The 13,188-nt window shown below is 39.2% G+C and overlaps 1 protein-coding gene across 12 annotated transcripts in view; it reads right to left on the bottom strand.

Moving 5' to 3' along the window:
- Nucleotides 1-58: 58 nt before the first annotated feature.
- CLOCK (clock circadian regulator) overlaps nt 59-13,188 on the bottom strand; it is a 142,496-nt gene continuing 129,366 nt past the window's right edge. For 10 of the 12 annotated variants that reach the window (XM_035004951.1, XM_035004950.1, XM_035004943.1 and 7 more), the window contains 2 exons: nt 10,940-11,189; nt 59-8,066 (listed from right to left, as the gene is read on the bottom strand). In XM_035004951.1, the coding sequence (XP_034860842.1) occupies nt 7,887-8,066; nt 10,940-11,189 (430 nt within the window). In that variant the 3' untranslated portion in view covers nt 59-7,886. The remainder of the gene's footprint in view (nt 8,067-10,939; nt 11,190-13,188) is intronic. The other 2 variants (XM_035004952.1, XM_035004956.1) reach the window with 2 other exon arrangements.

The following is a 13,188-nucleotide window of genomic DNA, read 5'->3' as shown; positions in this document are numbered from 1 at the left end:
TGCCCACGTGTGAAAATAAAACACTTCAGAGAAATTTCAGGCTAAGACCCCAGACTACACCATTACTCCCCTAATAGAGAGCCAACAATTACATCTTTTGCAAGAACAGAGAGGATAATGCCTTGTTACGAAAGTAGCTGGTCCCATCACAGCCCGGACTCAGCAGTGCAGACGGCCTGGCCCAAGAACGAGCTGATACTTGAGTAGCAGCAGAGCTTTCTGAGGCACCACAATCTTGTATCAGGACAGAACTACTCACAGAATTTGGTAGCTCAGACTTGAAGCTACAAGGTAAAAACCGCTAATACTGTTAGACTCCATTGCTGAATAAAAGAAAAGAAAATGTCATTGTTATTGATTTTAAAATATTTAATAGTCTTCCTTTAAAATCCAAAATAATGTGATTCTTACAAGTCATGTGCCACATAAAGCAGGTGTTATTTTTTGAGAAATGCAGGTGATACCGAAAAACATAGCACTGAGGTATTTTTTTTATTTTTAAAGTTGAATAAGGAAACAAAGTCTGGATCTAATTTTACATTTACAAAAGAAAAAAACCACCAATGCTACTGCTTGGCTCTTCTGCTATGATTTTAGGTTCTGAATACAATTACAAAAGTCTATGGGAAAGAGCATTATAATTATAGTACATGTAGTTTTTAAAAACTGTGCACATCATAACCTGGAGAAATGATCATACACCAAGAGGCCTGAGTGGAGGTAGGCTAATAAAACATTTACCTCTTCTCAAAGGACAGCTCTGAAAAACAAGTGTAACCAATTGTAACACCAAATTGAAGTGGCAATCAATAGTTAAGTTGGTAACAGAATGATTCACATTTTATATAATATTGTACTTCCAAACATAACTCATAAAAATCATCAGAGAACCTAATGTAGCACCATGGAAACCATTCATTATCCCCTCGTGCTTCTGTGCAATTTAGGATTTGGGCAGAAAACAATACCTAGGAAATGTCAGTCTCATTTTTGTAAATCACTTTGGATTTCAGTTAAATGTTTGCTTTAGGAAAGTAGGTGTTCTTAAGATCTTAGCCATTTATAGCTCTACCCTTTTGGAAGTGAAGAACAATGGGCTACATCTAATTTTTACTTGAAACCAAGAGCCAAGCAGGAAGGACAGCAATGTCAAGAGTAGCACACCAAGAAACCACACAGAACACTAGGAAGAATTTGGTGTATGTTTTTACAGCTAATAACTGATGTTAACATAAATTGACAAAGATAAAACTTTTTTTGCACTAACTGGTTTCAATACAGCACTGAATGTGACTCATCTTTGGGCTTCAATCTCTACATAGAGTGAATGTCAGCAAGTGCTATACTGAGGCCCTTCCCCAACTTACGCCCTAGTAAACGAGATTTCAGAATCATTCTAGAATGGTCTAAGAATTACAGCTGTTCTGGCTGACATGAAGGGAAAAAAAAAAAAGGACATTTCCTGGCCACCTGGTTTTGCTTGATTGTCTAGTTACATAATGCGTCAGTCGACGGCCAATCTAGCTTTCCCTCCATTTTAACTCTTCGGCACTGGCGCAGCCACTGCCAGCAGTGAATCTGCACAGTACAGACCGACTCAACACACACAGTATCTGGACGTCATTTTTAAAGCGATGTCACAGTTTGTTTCCTCAGAAATTTAAAAGCATACATTTGAAAACACATTTTCAATGTGACCCTCAGAGTTAACACGTTTTACCTCGATTAAATCCAACTTGTGGTTGACTTGCTTTCATTACCATTCTTGAAGGGGTCCCAAAAGCTAGACAGGGTACCCTGCCCCTCCACTCGGGGAGCCCTAACATGGAGAACTGTGTTCCAATGCACACTAGGGAAGAAACAGCCTCCGAATTTCTAGGCTTCAAATGCTCAAACACCACTTCCAGTGGACAGTGCCGTGTATGAAGGATTTTTGTTTTTAAAGGACCAAGCAACAGTCACTACATAAAAACGGCCAACATTTTTTGTTAGAAGAATACAGTGCACATACATTGTTCCACCTATATTTAAGGACTTCTAATGGACTGTAATATGGACATGATGGTGATGGCCATGAGAAGATGCTGATCGTCTTACTGACATTTCCCCAAACGGGCCAAACACAGGCACCGTGTGCCATCGGTTGTGTCATACTGGCCTTTGGCTGCGCTGGGGAAGTAATCATATAAAAAGTACCCATAAAATAGAAAAGGCAGCAAGTGAAACTAGAAAAAGGTTGGAGCTATTCAGAGCAGATTCAGAAGGAGTTACCTTTATTCTTTCTTAATTGAGTTGAGAACAGGCGGGAAGTGCAAGGGCATCTGGCTTTGGGCCCTCCACTGCCGTCCTGAAGTAACACAGATTTGGATTGGCCCAGGGAGAGTCCTCATGAGGGCCTGAGACTGCGCCCCACATAAGAAGAGTCAGTTCTTTACATAAAAGATTACGAAGCAAAACAAAACAAAACCACAAATTAAATACATGACACTGTGAAATCACTTTGATGAGAAAACAACACAAAGATATTTTAAAATATAAATAAATACATTTAGCCATTTTCATTCAAGAAATCCAGAGAACTGCTTTCAAAGCAATTGCGTCTTTAAAATCACTTTCTGAATTCTTCCATAAATACTCACTATTTTGATTGTCACTTAATGCAGCACCTCAGTGTTTGCTGGTGGTGGTGATGGAATTCCACTTAAACAGTCTCTTCATAAACTAGATCCTATTTCACTAAAGACCGTTTCCCTAGGAAAACCCAGTCAGCTTACAAAATATTGTTAAATACTCAAAGCAGAACCTGCAAAGTATTATTTTATTTACGAAAAACAAGGAATGTAGTGTTAAATTACGACAAGGGGAAAAATATGCAAAAACAGTCACATGGAAAGAAAGTTTTAATTTTTAAATGTCCACGTTTGCTTAATTTCTTGTGAGCTGTTCAATACTGCTTTAAATATCCTGAATTAATAACTATACCAACAAAATGCATCCCCAGTGTTTCCACAGGAGACATATTTAAAATAAGACCAAATTATACTTTTCTTCAACCGAAGTAGTCTTTTTCTCAGTCCTTTTTGTGCAAAAATATTACAAGAGCAATTCAAATGGAAACGCTGAAATGACATGCCAACATTTCAGAGCACATTTAAAACACCCAGAATAATTCTTGAAATTTTTATCGTATTCTAAAATATTACTACCAATCACTTTTAGGTTAGTTCTATACATCTATTCACACTGATGCAATTTTCCTAGACCTCTGAAAATAAACAGGCTCATTGGTCTCTTTTGGTGTCCACACAATAGGCAAGATAGGTTTACAATAGTGTCGAAATGGAACTAGGCATCTACAATCTCCTGACTCCAGCACATTCAAAACCAAAGTCAAAATTCATTTGGCTACCTTGAAATCACTCCCATAAACCTGCTACGGTTCACTGGATCTAAACATTTCTCAGAAATGTGTCATTTTTAAATTTCACCTAAGTGATGATTTGGGGATCCTTTAGAAATGGTAATGCCTAAGATAATAAACTTTATCAAAATGAAGAGTTGCAATAAAGTGCTTGTTAATTTCAAAATGATGCTTTCAGACTGTGGTACGTTATTTGAAGAGTGTGTGCTTGTCCTACAGAAAGGATCCCCGGGCGTGAGAGGTGGGTCCTCTCACCTGTCTCCGAAAGCAGCACTATCTTTTGGTAGGCTGGCAATAGGCACGTTACCCATGCGGATGAGGCTCCTACTAGTGCTATGGCAGAAGGGGGAGTAAATTAGAAAAGTGGGAGGCATGTGGAGGGTTCCTACATATTCATAGTTATATACAAATATATTAAATATGCTATAAAAATAGTCGACTCTTTTCCTTTGCATTTATTTCAGAAGCTCCTTTCAGAGGAATGCTCACCCAACCCAAACAAACTTACAAGGGTCTCTCTCTCCAATTGCTAATAAAATGGCAAGTGCCTTTGTGCTGTCTCTTTTCCACCATTTGGAAATTCCAATCCGCTTACTCCTGGCTAGACTCACTCAGCAATAGTAAAGTAATATCCAGTGTTTATACCTTACAACATCGACTCCCAAGGGACGAAGAGTAGGGTCACAGATATTGGAAAGATTATAGACAGACTTGAATGAGTTTTACACAAATGTTCACCAACAAACTTTCGCTCAGCAAAGAACCAGAGAAAAAGGGAGAAATGAGCAATACTAGAGTAAAATGCTATTTGCATTCCACCTTAAAAAAAAAAAAAAAGGTTTACCTCACTGTAGTGGAAACATCAGAAAACAAGTTGAGTAATACCTAGTTTAAAATAATTTTCACCTGTGTGGAGCCAGAGAAAGAGTACTACTTGAAGGGGCCCCTTTCTAAGGCTTCTCGAACAAAGATTCCCCTCCCTTCAGCACGATGCCCTGCACAGGGCTGCACTCCTCCACACCCTGAACTAACTGCAAGCAGACCGCTTTAAGGCAAGGACCAAAAACTCTAGTGCTTCGGAAAAATCCAAATCACGTTTTCACTATTCTGCACTGAGTATTCTATAACCAACTATTCAAAGTCACTGGCATCCTCTTATTTCTAGTACATTCCTAAACCAAATTTAAGTGACAAGGCAGAGCATGGGATGCAAATGACCCCCTCAGCTTAGGACAAAGTTTGGAGACTGAAAGGTAGTATTTGCTCACGTGCGATCCCCATCCCTCATACTTGCTTTTTCTCCAATATATTCTACCCAAAAATCGGAGTAACTTTTTTGAGTGTCTAGGTTCTGGTTTGACACCACTCTTAGCAGCAACCTGATTGATCCTCGCAGTCCTCACTTGAGTTGTCCAAAGCAGAGTGACTGCAGAGCAGCTAACATTTCCCCAAGGCTTCAACAGTTTCTTACCTAAAAAGTGCCACCCAGAATAAAACGTTTTTAAGAAAAATCAAATCTCTCTGAGAGTAAAGCAGAGGGAAGAATCTAATGACTTTTAAGTAGCTGAAAGGTGTCTCCAGTTGGTATTTTTTCATTACGCAGATTTGGGATTTTAAGGAACAACTTTGGCTACAGAAATGAAGAACAGGCGACTGCCCAATCTTCATCAGACGTTCGCTCAAGTCTCAATGATGGGGGGTGCGGGGGAGGGAAGCAACCGCTCTGCAACCCAAGTTCAAGGAAAGCAGGAGGAAAACAGAAGGAGCTGAGGCGGCTGATGCTCACTAGCTCTTCAACAACACCTATTGACAGCAGAGGGAAAGCAGCTGGCTGTTCCTTTAGACAATCCATTCTAAGGGCAAAAATGAGCTGTGAGGAACAACAGGAATTCTAAAACATTTTATCTAATTCTCCTTCCCAAATGTTGACAAGGATGGAAAATATTGAAGGAACTGGTAGAGGAGACCGTGAATAGTCTACAGATTTACCTTGTGGCTTGTCTTATGCTTTGCCTTTGTTAACCTAAGTACACAGTACTCACAGTTGACCATCTTTCCGTGTAAGTATGGTTATTTAGAGGATAAATCTTAATCTAACAGTTCTTCGTATCTTGCTACCCATACCACTAGATATTGCCAGTAAACAAATGAGGCACAACTCAGATATATATGGAATGGCATAAGGTTGAGAAAGGCAATTTGAAAGGGGAGAAAATTAATACTGTTGCCATATTCTACAACATCAAGTTCATCTATGTGTACCTATGCTCAAGTTACACACACACACTGACAACTATTCTTGACATTCATGAGAAAGTCAGAAATCTCTTCATCCAGATCATTTAGCTAGAAGAGGAGCTTCTTGATATGTTAATTATTGATTGGTATCTAGTGACACTTCTTTTGTAGAAGGGTAGGTACCAACTTTCTTTGGTTATTTTCTTTTTCAATATAACTTTCTAATTTAAGTGTGGCCAAGTACAGTTGTCTACAGAAAGACAAAGTATATCCCTTCGGGATGAGAGCAAAGTGGAGGACAGAAAAGTCTTAAAGAACTGAGCTTAAGAGCAATTCTGTAGTAGGTTATTTTCATTGCTCAAAACCTTCTTCTGTGTAACAGCCTCAGTTCTGTTATACATTTTCTTTTAAGGACAATTTTGATATATTACAGCTTGCTATCCTCCCTTTCCTCAGTAATAATTTTTGATATTCTAATAAGGTATTTCCATTAATTTTCCTTTGCTTTATAGTTGTAAATTTATTTATTAGTACCATAAAAATCTATAAAATGTTTTATGTAATTTCTGTTGGAATTTATTACCTTTAGAATCTAATATTGCCAAATGAAATCTTAGTTCATGTTCAGAAAGCATGTGAGTTACAATATTCTAGTGTTATAGTGAAGGCAAAGCCAATTCCTACCCTTTCTTTTTTCTTTGTAGGAATATCAAGATCATATTGAGAAAATATTTACAGGTAATTCTTAACTGACTGTTTAGCTTGAAAGGAAGATGTTGATTTAGGAAAACAATTTTGTGATCACATCAATGACTCTGATAGTGTTAGGATGTCACTCACCTTTTTTTCCCTAAGTTACTTGTACCTCTAGTCCAAGAGACTCAAAGTAGTCTTCCTGGGAACTTAGGAGAATCATAATGGCACTGACACCCACATGCTGTTAAAAATGTACTAAGGTTTCAAAACTGCTACTGAAACCAGAAAATGAGTTTAAGATGGTGAGTTATCACCTGAATCAAAATCAAGGCACTATGGGTTTTTTTTTTTTTTTCTCTCAAATAACCCTGAATCATTTCTGACTAAAAGAAGCATTGAAATTGTGAAGGATAATAAAAAGATTCCAACAAATCCTAAAAGTTAAAATTCCCACCAGTGAGAATGTTAAAAAGTGCCTAAAATCTTTTGTGTGCAAATTTTACTCCTATAACTGGAACATTCTTGAAATGACTTTCAGGCTTATTGAAAGCCATTTACACAACTATTCCCAACTATGAACTATATCAAAATATGTGACCAAAACTTCCAACCATCTAAAATAAAGCAGTGCAAATCCTATTTTCAAACATAAATGAAAAATAATGAAATGAGGGATATTTCTGAGTAACTTGAAAATCCTGTTGCTTCAATAATTTAACCTGGAAAAAAATATCCATTCCCAGCAGCACATCATACCTCACTGAACAAACTGTGACATCACAGCCAAAGTATGAACAAAAAGCCTTGTGCCCCGGAAAAGTGAGTAGAACACTACCGTGTTGTAAACAAAAGGGGAAACAGAACGTACTAGTTTGCACATGGTGTCAATCTAAGAAAATACACCTAGGAGTAGATAATGCTTTCATGCAGCTTACAAAATGTTTTGCTCTCTCTCCTTTTATCTAGACATATACATAATTTTTTACAGCATCTGTACATAGAGAATTTGAACGACACAACATTCTGAAATTAATTACTATCCAATCATTATCTGAAAAGGGAGAGGGAATGGGGAAGGGGGCCTATTGGGTCTACCGGACCCTGTCTTCATGGCATCATTGTAAGCCACCCCTGACATGACAGTGGTGTGTCCTCTGTAACACTTGAAAACAGGCACAGAACCACTAAAAGTTACTAACATTGTTAGTGCCTTTCTGATTGACTGGAGGCCATGTTTCATAGCTGAGCTTCTTAACATTTGGCAATATACTCTTTCCATCGAAAAAATAGCCGGGCAAGTAAAACACTGTCAGAATTGACTATGGCCCCGTGATCATCTCCTGCTGGCTGGTATTTCATGTACATCTGTAGCACTAGGCAGCATTTTCCCTGCTAACTAATTCCAGAAACTACAGCACTCAGCACTGCATCTTGTGAAACTGCTGGAACGTTTCCTTCTAGCCTCAGATCATCTGAGCAACTGCTATGGACAACCCCTACCTCCCCTGAGGTGAGAGAGGAGTCGTGTGTGCTACTGTGGTTGAACCTTGGAAGGATCGGTCAAACTGTCAGTCCTGGGCCGACTCAGCTGCTGCTGCTGCGGAGACTGGTGGTGCTGGTGATGTGACTGAGAGAAAGTGCTCTGTTGTAGTGGGAATGCAGCAGAGAGGATAAGCGGAGTTGAAGGATTCCCGTGGAGCAACCTTGAAGTCTAAAAGACAAATGCATTATGCAACACTGCTTTACCCGTTACACTGTCTACATCAAGATGTACTCAAGTTTTTACTCTAGACAGGGACAGAATCCTTAGATTCCACATAATCGACATCATTTTATCTTCTCATTTAAAAATAGTATTTGGAAAATGTTTATGAAGTTTCCCTTCTTTTTGAAAATATAGCAGAATTTTTTTTGTTTATTTTTTAAGGAATCTGAGCTAGAGATTTCTTGGTATAGAAAGCAATCTATGTCTTGAGACAAACCATACGTACTCTTTCCTTTTACAGATCCTAAAGGCCACGATTTTAAACAGACAGTAAAATGTAAGCATAGCTGAGAACATATGAAACACAAATACTCTGAAGTCAAACAGACAATGCCTCCTGCCCAGGCTCATTCCGTTGGGTAGAGCAGCACTTCAGTAGCCAAGAGCATGGGCCACTGGGTTCAAACTCTAGCTAAGCCATTTCCCAGACTGTGTGACTTGTTCCAACTATTTACTTCTCTGGGACTCAGTTTCTCCATTTACAAAATGAAGACAAAGTGCCTCCACACTGGGATTTTATGAAGATTAAATATTAACATTATTATTTAGAAGTACCACAAAAATGAGGGCAAAGCTAGAGACAAGTCCTATATATGTAGCAGTGTGGTGTAAAAAACCAAACCAAGCCAAACAAGGGCACAGGACGTGAATCCAGAAGCCCAGAAGCCCTGGATTTGAGCTGTGCTTTGCCATTTACCACCTGTGTGACCCTGGGCAAGTCTCACTGTCATTGAGCCTGTTTCTTTCACCTGATTCTGATTTCTGGTGATACAAAGAAAGTGAATTTTTACAATGAATGTTCTTCCTCACTGCTGACAACACAACTTGATGCAGGGCTCATAATCAAAACATGCGGCTGTGATAGCCAATCTCTGCAAACGTATAGAAAGGGCACACGCACACCCACATAAAAATACACACACAAGGACAGATCCTTGAGCCTTAAGCTTTGCCAAAGACCTGGAAAAACTTCTTTTTCTGTCACTTAGGAAAAGCTTTTGTAACATAAAGAACTCAGGATATCTGTGAGCCTTACAGGATTACAACAGAGGCATATTTTGGAACTAGATGTTATATAATCAGAAAGCCAAACTGTATATTAACTATCTACAAAGAAGTGTATTTCTAAACGATATTGTCCATCTTCTTTCCTCAGGGGTCCCATGTCTGTGGAATTCTTTTTTCAGAAGTGAGGGAGAAGAGAGTGCTTGTTCTTTTAAGGGCCCTTATTCCCTGATTTAGAAGATTAAGATCTTAAGGCAAGTTCTCTCCTTTTTTAAGGTTTTGCTCAATTCTCATTGAGTATTATAATGAGATAATAGTTTATAACCTATTATAAATTCTTGTTATTAATTCATTTATAACAACAGCTAACCTAGCTGCAACATAGGCTTCAGGTCTAAGATGCTGTCAGTGGGACTCTCAGAGGTATTTAGGCAACTAACCTGTTTTAGTTTTCCATTATCACCAAGTTAAGAGCTCTATCTGCACCATAACACTAAGGGTGATAAGTTAATGATGTATTTATGCCTGAGTATACAGTCTAATACTGAAATTTTTTTATTATTTTTTAAAGATTTTATTTATTCATTTGAGATACAGAGAGAGAGAGAGCATGAGCAGGGGGAGAAGGAGAAGTAGGTTCCCTGCTGAGCCAGGAGCCCGATGTGGGGCTCCATCCCAGAACCCTGGGATCATAACCTGAGCTAAAGGCAGACACTTAACCATCTGAGCCACCCAGGCGCCCCTAACACTGAATTTTCTAATCATACCATCTGTTGTGTAACTCTTACAACTGATTATATGATATGTATTTGGCTGGTGTACATGGAATGGTCTCCAAATAACTCCAGGCTAGCCTGTATTCAAAACTGCTTCCTGTAGACCAGAAGGGAAAAATCTGGATTTCCAGATGTCATAACCTGCTACTGTGCACTCCAGTGAGGGTACTAAGGTCCAGAAATGTATCCTGCTGAATTCCTAGCTGAGGATCCCAACCTAGGTAACCTTCTTCTGTATCCTTTAAGTAGATCCAGTCTACTGAGATATGGGAGATATGTGATGAAATATGTGTCTGCATTCTGGCTAATCTGAGGGTTTACTCCATTAATCAAGACAGGGCTCATAAATGATAGCTAGTTCCGTGCCTTGTAACTATGTTCAGTGATTTACACGCATTGTTTACCCATGAGGTATGAACTATTAGCACCTCCATATGAGAGATGAAGAAACTGAATTTTAGTAAGTAACCTGCCAAAGGTCACACAGTATGTGGTAGAGCAGTGACTCAATCTCAGGGCAGCCTGACTTTGGAGCCCATGCTCTCACCCATGACAATACACAGCCCGCCACAGTAGTTCTCCTCTGACATTAACTTTTAACCAATCATTATAAAATTTAATGCAACATAATAATTTAAGATAACGCTATAACTAATTTGTCCAAAAATTCCTTTTGCTACCCCTGCCCTGTAGGAGCGTGCGTTTGATGGGCCACTGCAAGGAAGACAGGGTTTGAATTCCAGAAACTCCAGTCAGAGAGAGCTCTATATAAAGTACCTTGCTGTGGACAGCAAGTAGCTACTTATTCTATCCAGTAGTTCAGATAACTGGGTATGTCGGTGGCAGAGCTAAAAGTCTTCCAAAGACCAAACAAGGGAAGAAAAACCAGCTAACCGGGACAAATGTTCTGCCCTTCCAGAAATTTAACTTGCACAACAAGCTTTTATGGATTTTTTTTTTTTTTTTTTTTTTTTGATGCCTAATTTCACTACATCAAAGGAAATGGGCTGGGGAGAGCTGCCCCCGGGGGAGAAGTACCTGCAGAAACTGCTGCGGTGGCTGGGTCAGCGGAGCCTGAGGCGGCTGCTGAACTGAAGGGAGCTGCTGTTCCCGGGAGCTCTGCGGCGGCCGCGTGACTGCCGGTGCCTGGGACGGCTGCTGTTGCGGGGCAAAGGTAGGGTAGGCGGTCACCACCGGACCCATGAGCATTGTGCTAGGTACCATGACCGCCCCACAAGCTACAGGAGCAGTTACTAATTTGGTCACAAGTTGCTGACCTTGAGAAAATCTGTGAAGAGGAAAGAAAGAGAAGAAGGGGAGTCAGAAGTACAAGGTATACATTACAAAAGGCAGTGGGCTGGACACTTCTCTAAGATAACACCCAGTGAGTGATATTGCTGGTTTAGTTTTTAAAAGCGGCACTATTTTAATATTCCCACCAGCAGTGTATGTTGCAATTTCTCCGTATCTTCACCAACACTACTTTCTTTCTGTTTCTTTTATAATAGCCATCCTGATGGGTGTGATGTGGTATCTCATTGTGTTTTGATCCACATTTCCCTAATGATAGGTGATGTTGAGCATCTTTTCATTTGCTTATTGACCATTTGTATATCTTCTTTAGAAAAACATCTATTCAAGACCCTTGCCCATTTTAAATCAGATTGTTTATTGTTGATTGTTTTATATAATCTGTATCAGATATATGTGATTTGCAGATAATTTCTCCCACTCTGTGGGTTTCTCTTTCCTTGTGCTGACAGTGTCCTTTGATACACAAAAGTTTATTATTTGTTTGTTTTTTAAAGATTTTATTTATTTGACAGAGAGAGAGAGAGAAAGATAATGAGAGCAGGAACACAAGCAGGGGGAGTGGGAGAGGGAGAAGCAGACTCCCCGCTGAGCAGGGAGCCCAATTCGGGACTCGATCCTAGGACCCTGGGATCATGACCTGAGCTGAAGGCAGACGCTTAATGACTGAGCCATCCAGGCACCCCTATATACAAGTTTTTAATTTTGATGTCCAGTTTATCTATTTTTTCTTTAGTTGCCTGTATTTTCCAAGAAATCACTGCCCAATCCAGTGTCATGAAACTTCCCCCATTTTTTCTAAGAGTTTCATAGTTGTAGCTCTTATGTTTAGTGCTTTAATCCATTCCGAGTTAATTTTTGTATGTGGTGAACGGTAAAGGTCCAGCTTCATTCTTTTGCATATGGATATCCAAAGAATTTATATTTTTGTTTGTGATTTCATTTTGCTACATACATTTTTGTTTTACTGGTATTCCCGAAGGAATCTTTAAAAACATGAAACATGAAACAAAATTGGAACGTACAGCTTTTAAAAACTGTTCCTCAAAAAATTAAATACAGAATTACCATGATCCACCAATTCCATTTCTGGATATATACTCAAAAAGAATTGAAAGCAGGATCTCAGATACTTGTACACTCATGTTCATAGCAACATGATTCACAATAGCCAAAAGATGGATGCAACCCAAGTGTCCATCAATGAACGAATAAACTGGTGTATTCACAATATGAATGTGTGAAATGTGAAACTGGTATATTCACACAATGAAGTATTATTCAGCCTTAAAAAGGAATAAAATTGAGGCACCTGGGTGGCTCAGTAGGTTAAGCATCCAACTCTTGATTTCGGCTCAGGTCATGATCTCGGGGTCCGGAGATCAAGCCCCACATTGGGCTCTGAACGTGGAGCCTGCTTAAGATTCTCTCCCTCTCCCTCTGTCCCTCCCCACTCTCACTCTCTAAATGAATGAATGAATGAACGAATGACTGAATAAATAAATACCTTAAAATAAAAGGAATAAAATACTGACACATGCCACAACATGGACAAACCTTGAGAACACTGTGCCAAGTGAAATAAGCCAGTCACAAAAGACACACATATTATACAATTCCATTTGTATCTAGAGTAGTCAAATTCATAGACTTATGTGCTTAGAAAAGCAGAATGGTGGCTTCCAGGACTTAGAGGGGAGGAGGAATGGGGAATTATTGTTCAATGGGCATGGAGTTTCAGTTTGGGACTAAGAAAAAAGTTCTGGAGATTGATGGTAGTGATGGTCCCAACAGTATAAATGTACTCAATGTCAATGAAATGTACATGTTGAAATAGGTTTTAACATGGTAAATTTCATGTATATTTTACCACGGGGGGGGGGGGGGGGGTTAAATCTGTTAAAAAATATCTTCTTTTTAGAAAATTCTAGGTACTTGGGGAGTCAGCTATGTGTGGCATGTGTTCATTTTGCTAA

The sequence above is a fragment of the Mirounga leonina genome, unplaced genomic scaffold (assembly GCF_011800145.1).
Source record: "Mirounga leonina isolate KUSES-001 unplaced genomic scaffold, KU_Mleo_1.0 Mir_129, whole genome shotgun sequence".
Classification (NCBI taxonomy): domain Eukaryota; kingdom Metazoa; phylum Chordata; class Mammalia; order Carnivora; family Phocidae; genus Mirounga; species Mirounga leonina.
This window is presented reverse-complemented; position numbering and strand designations above follow the sequence as displayed.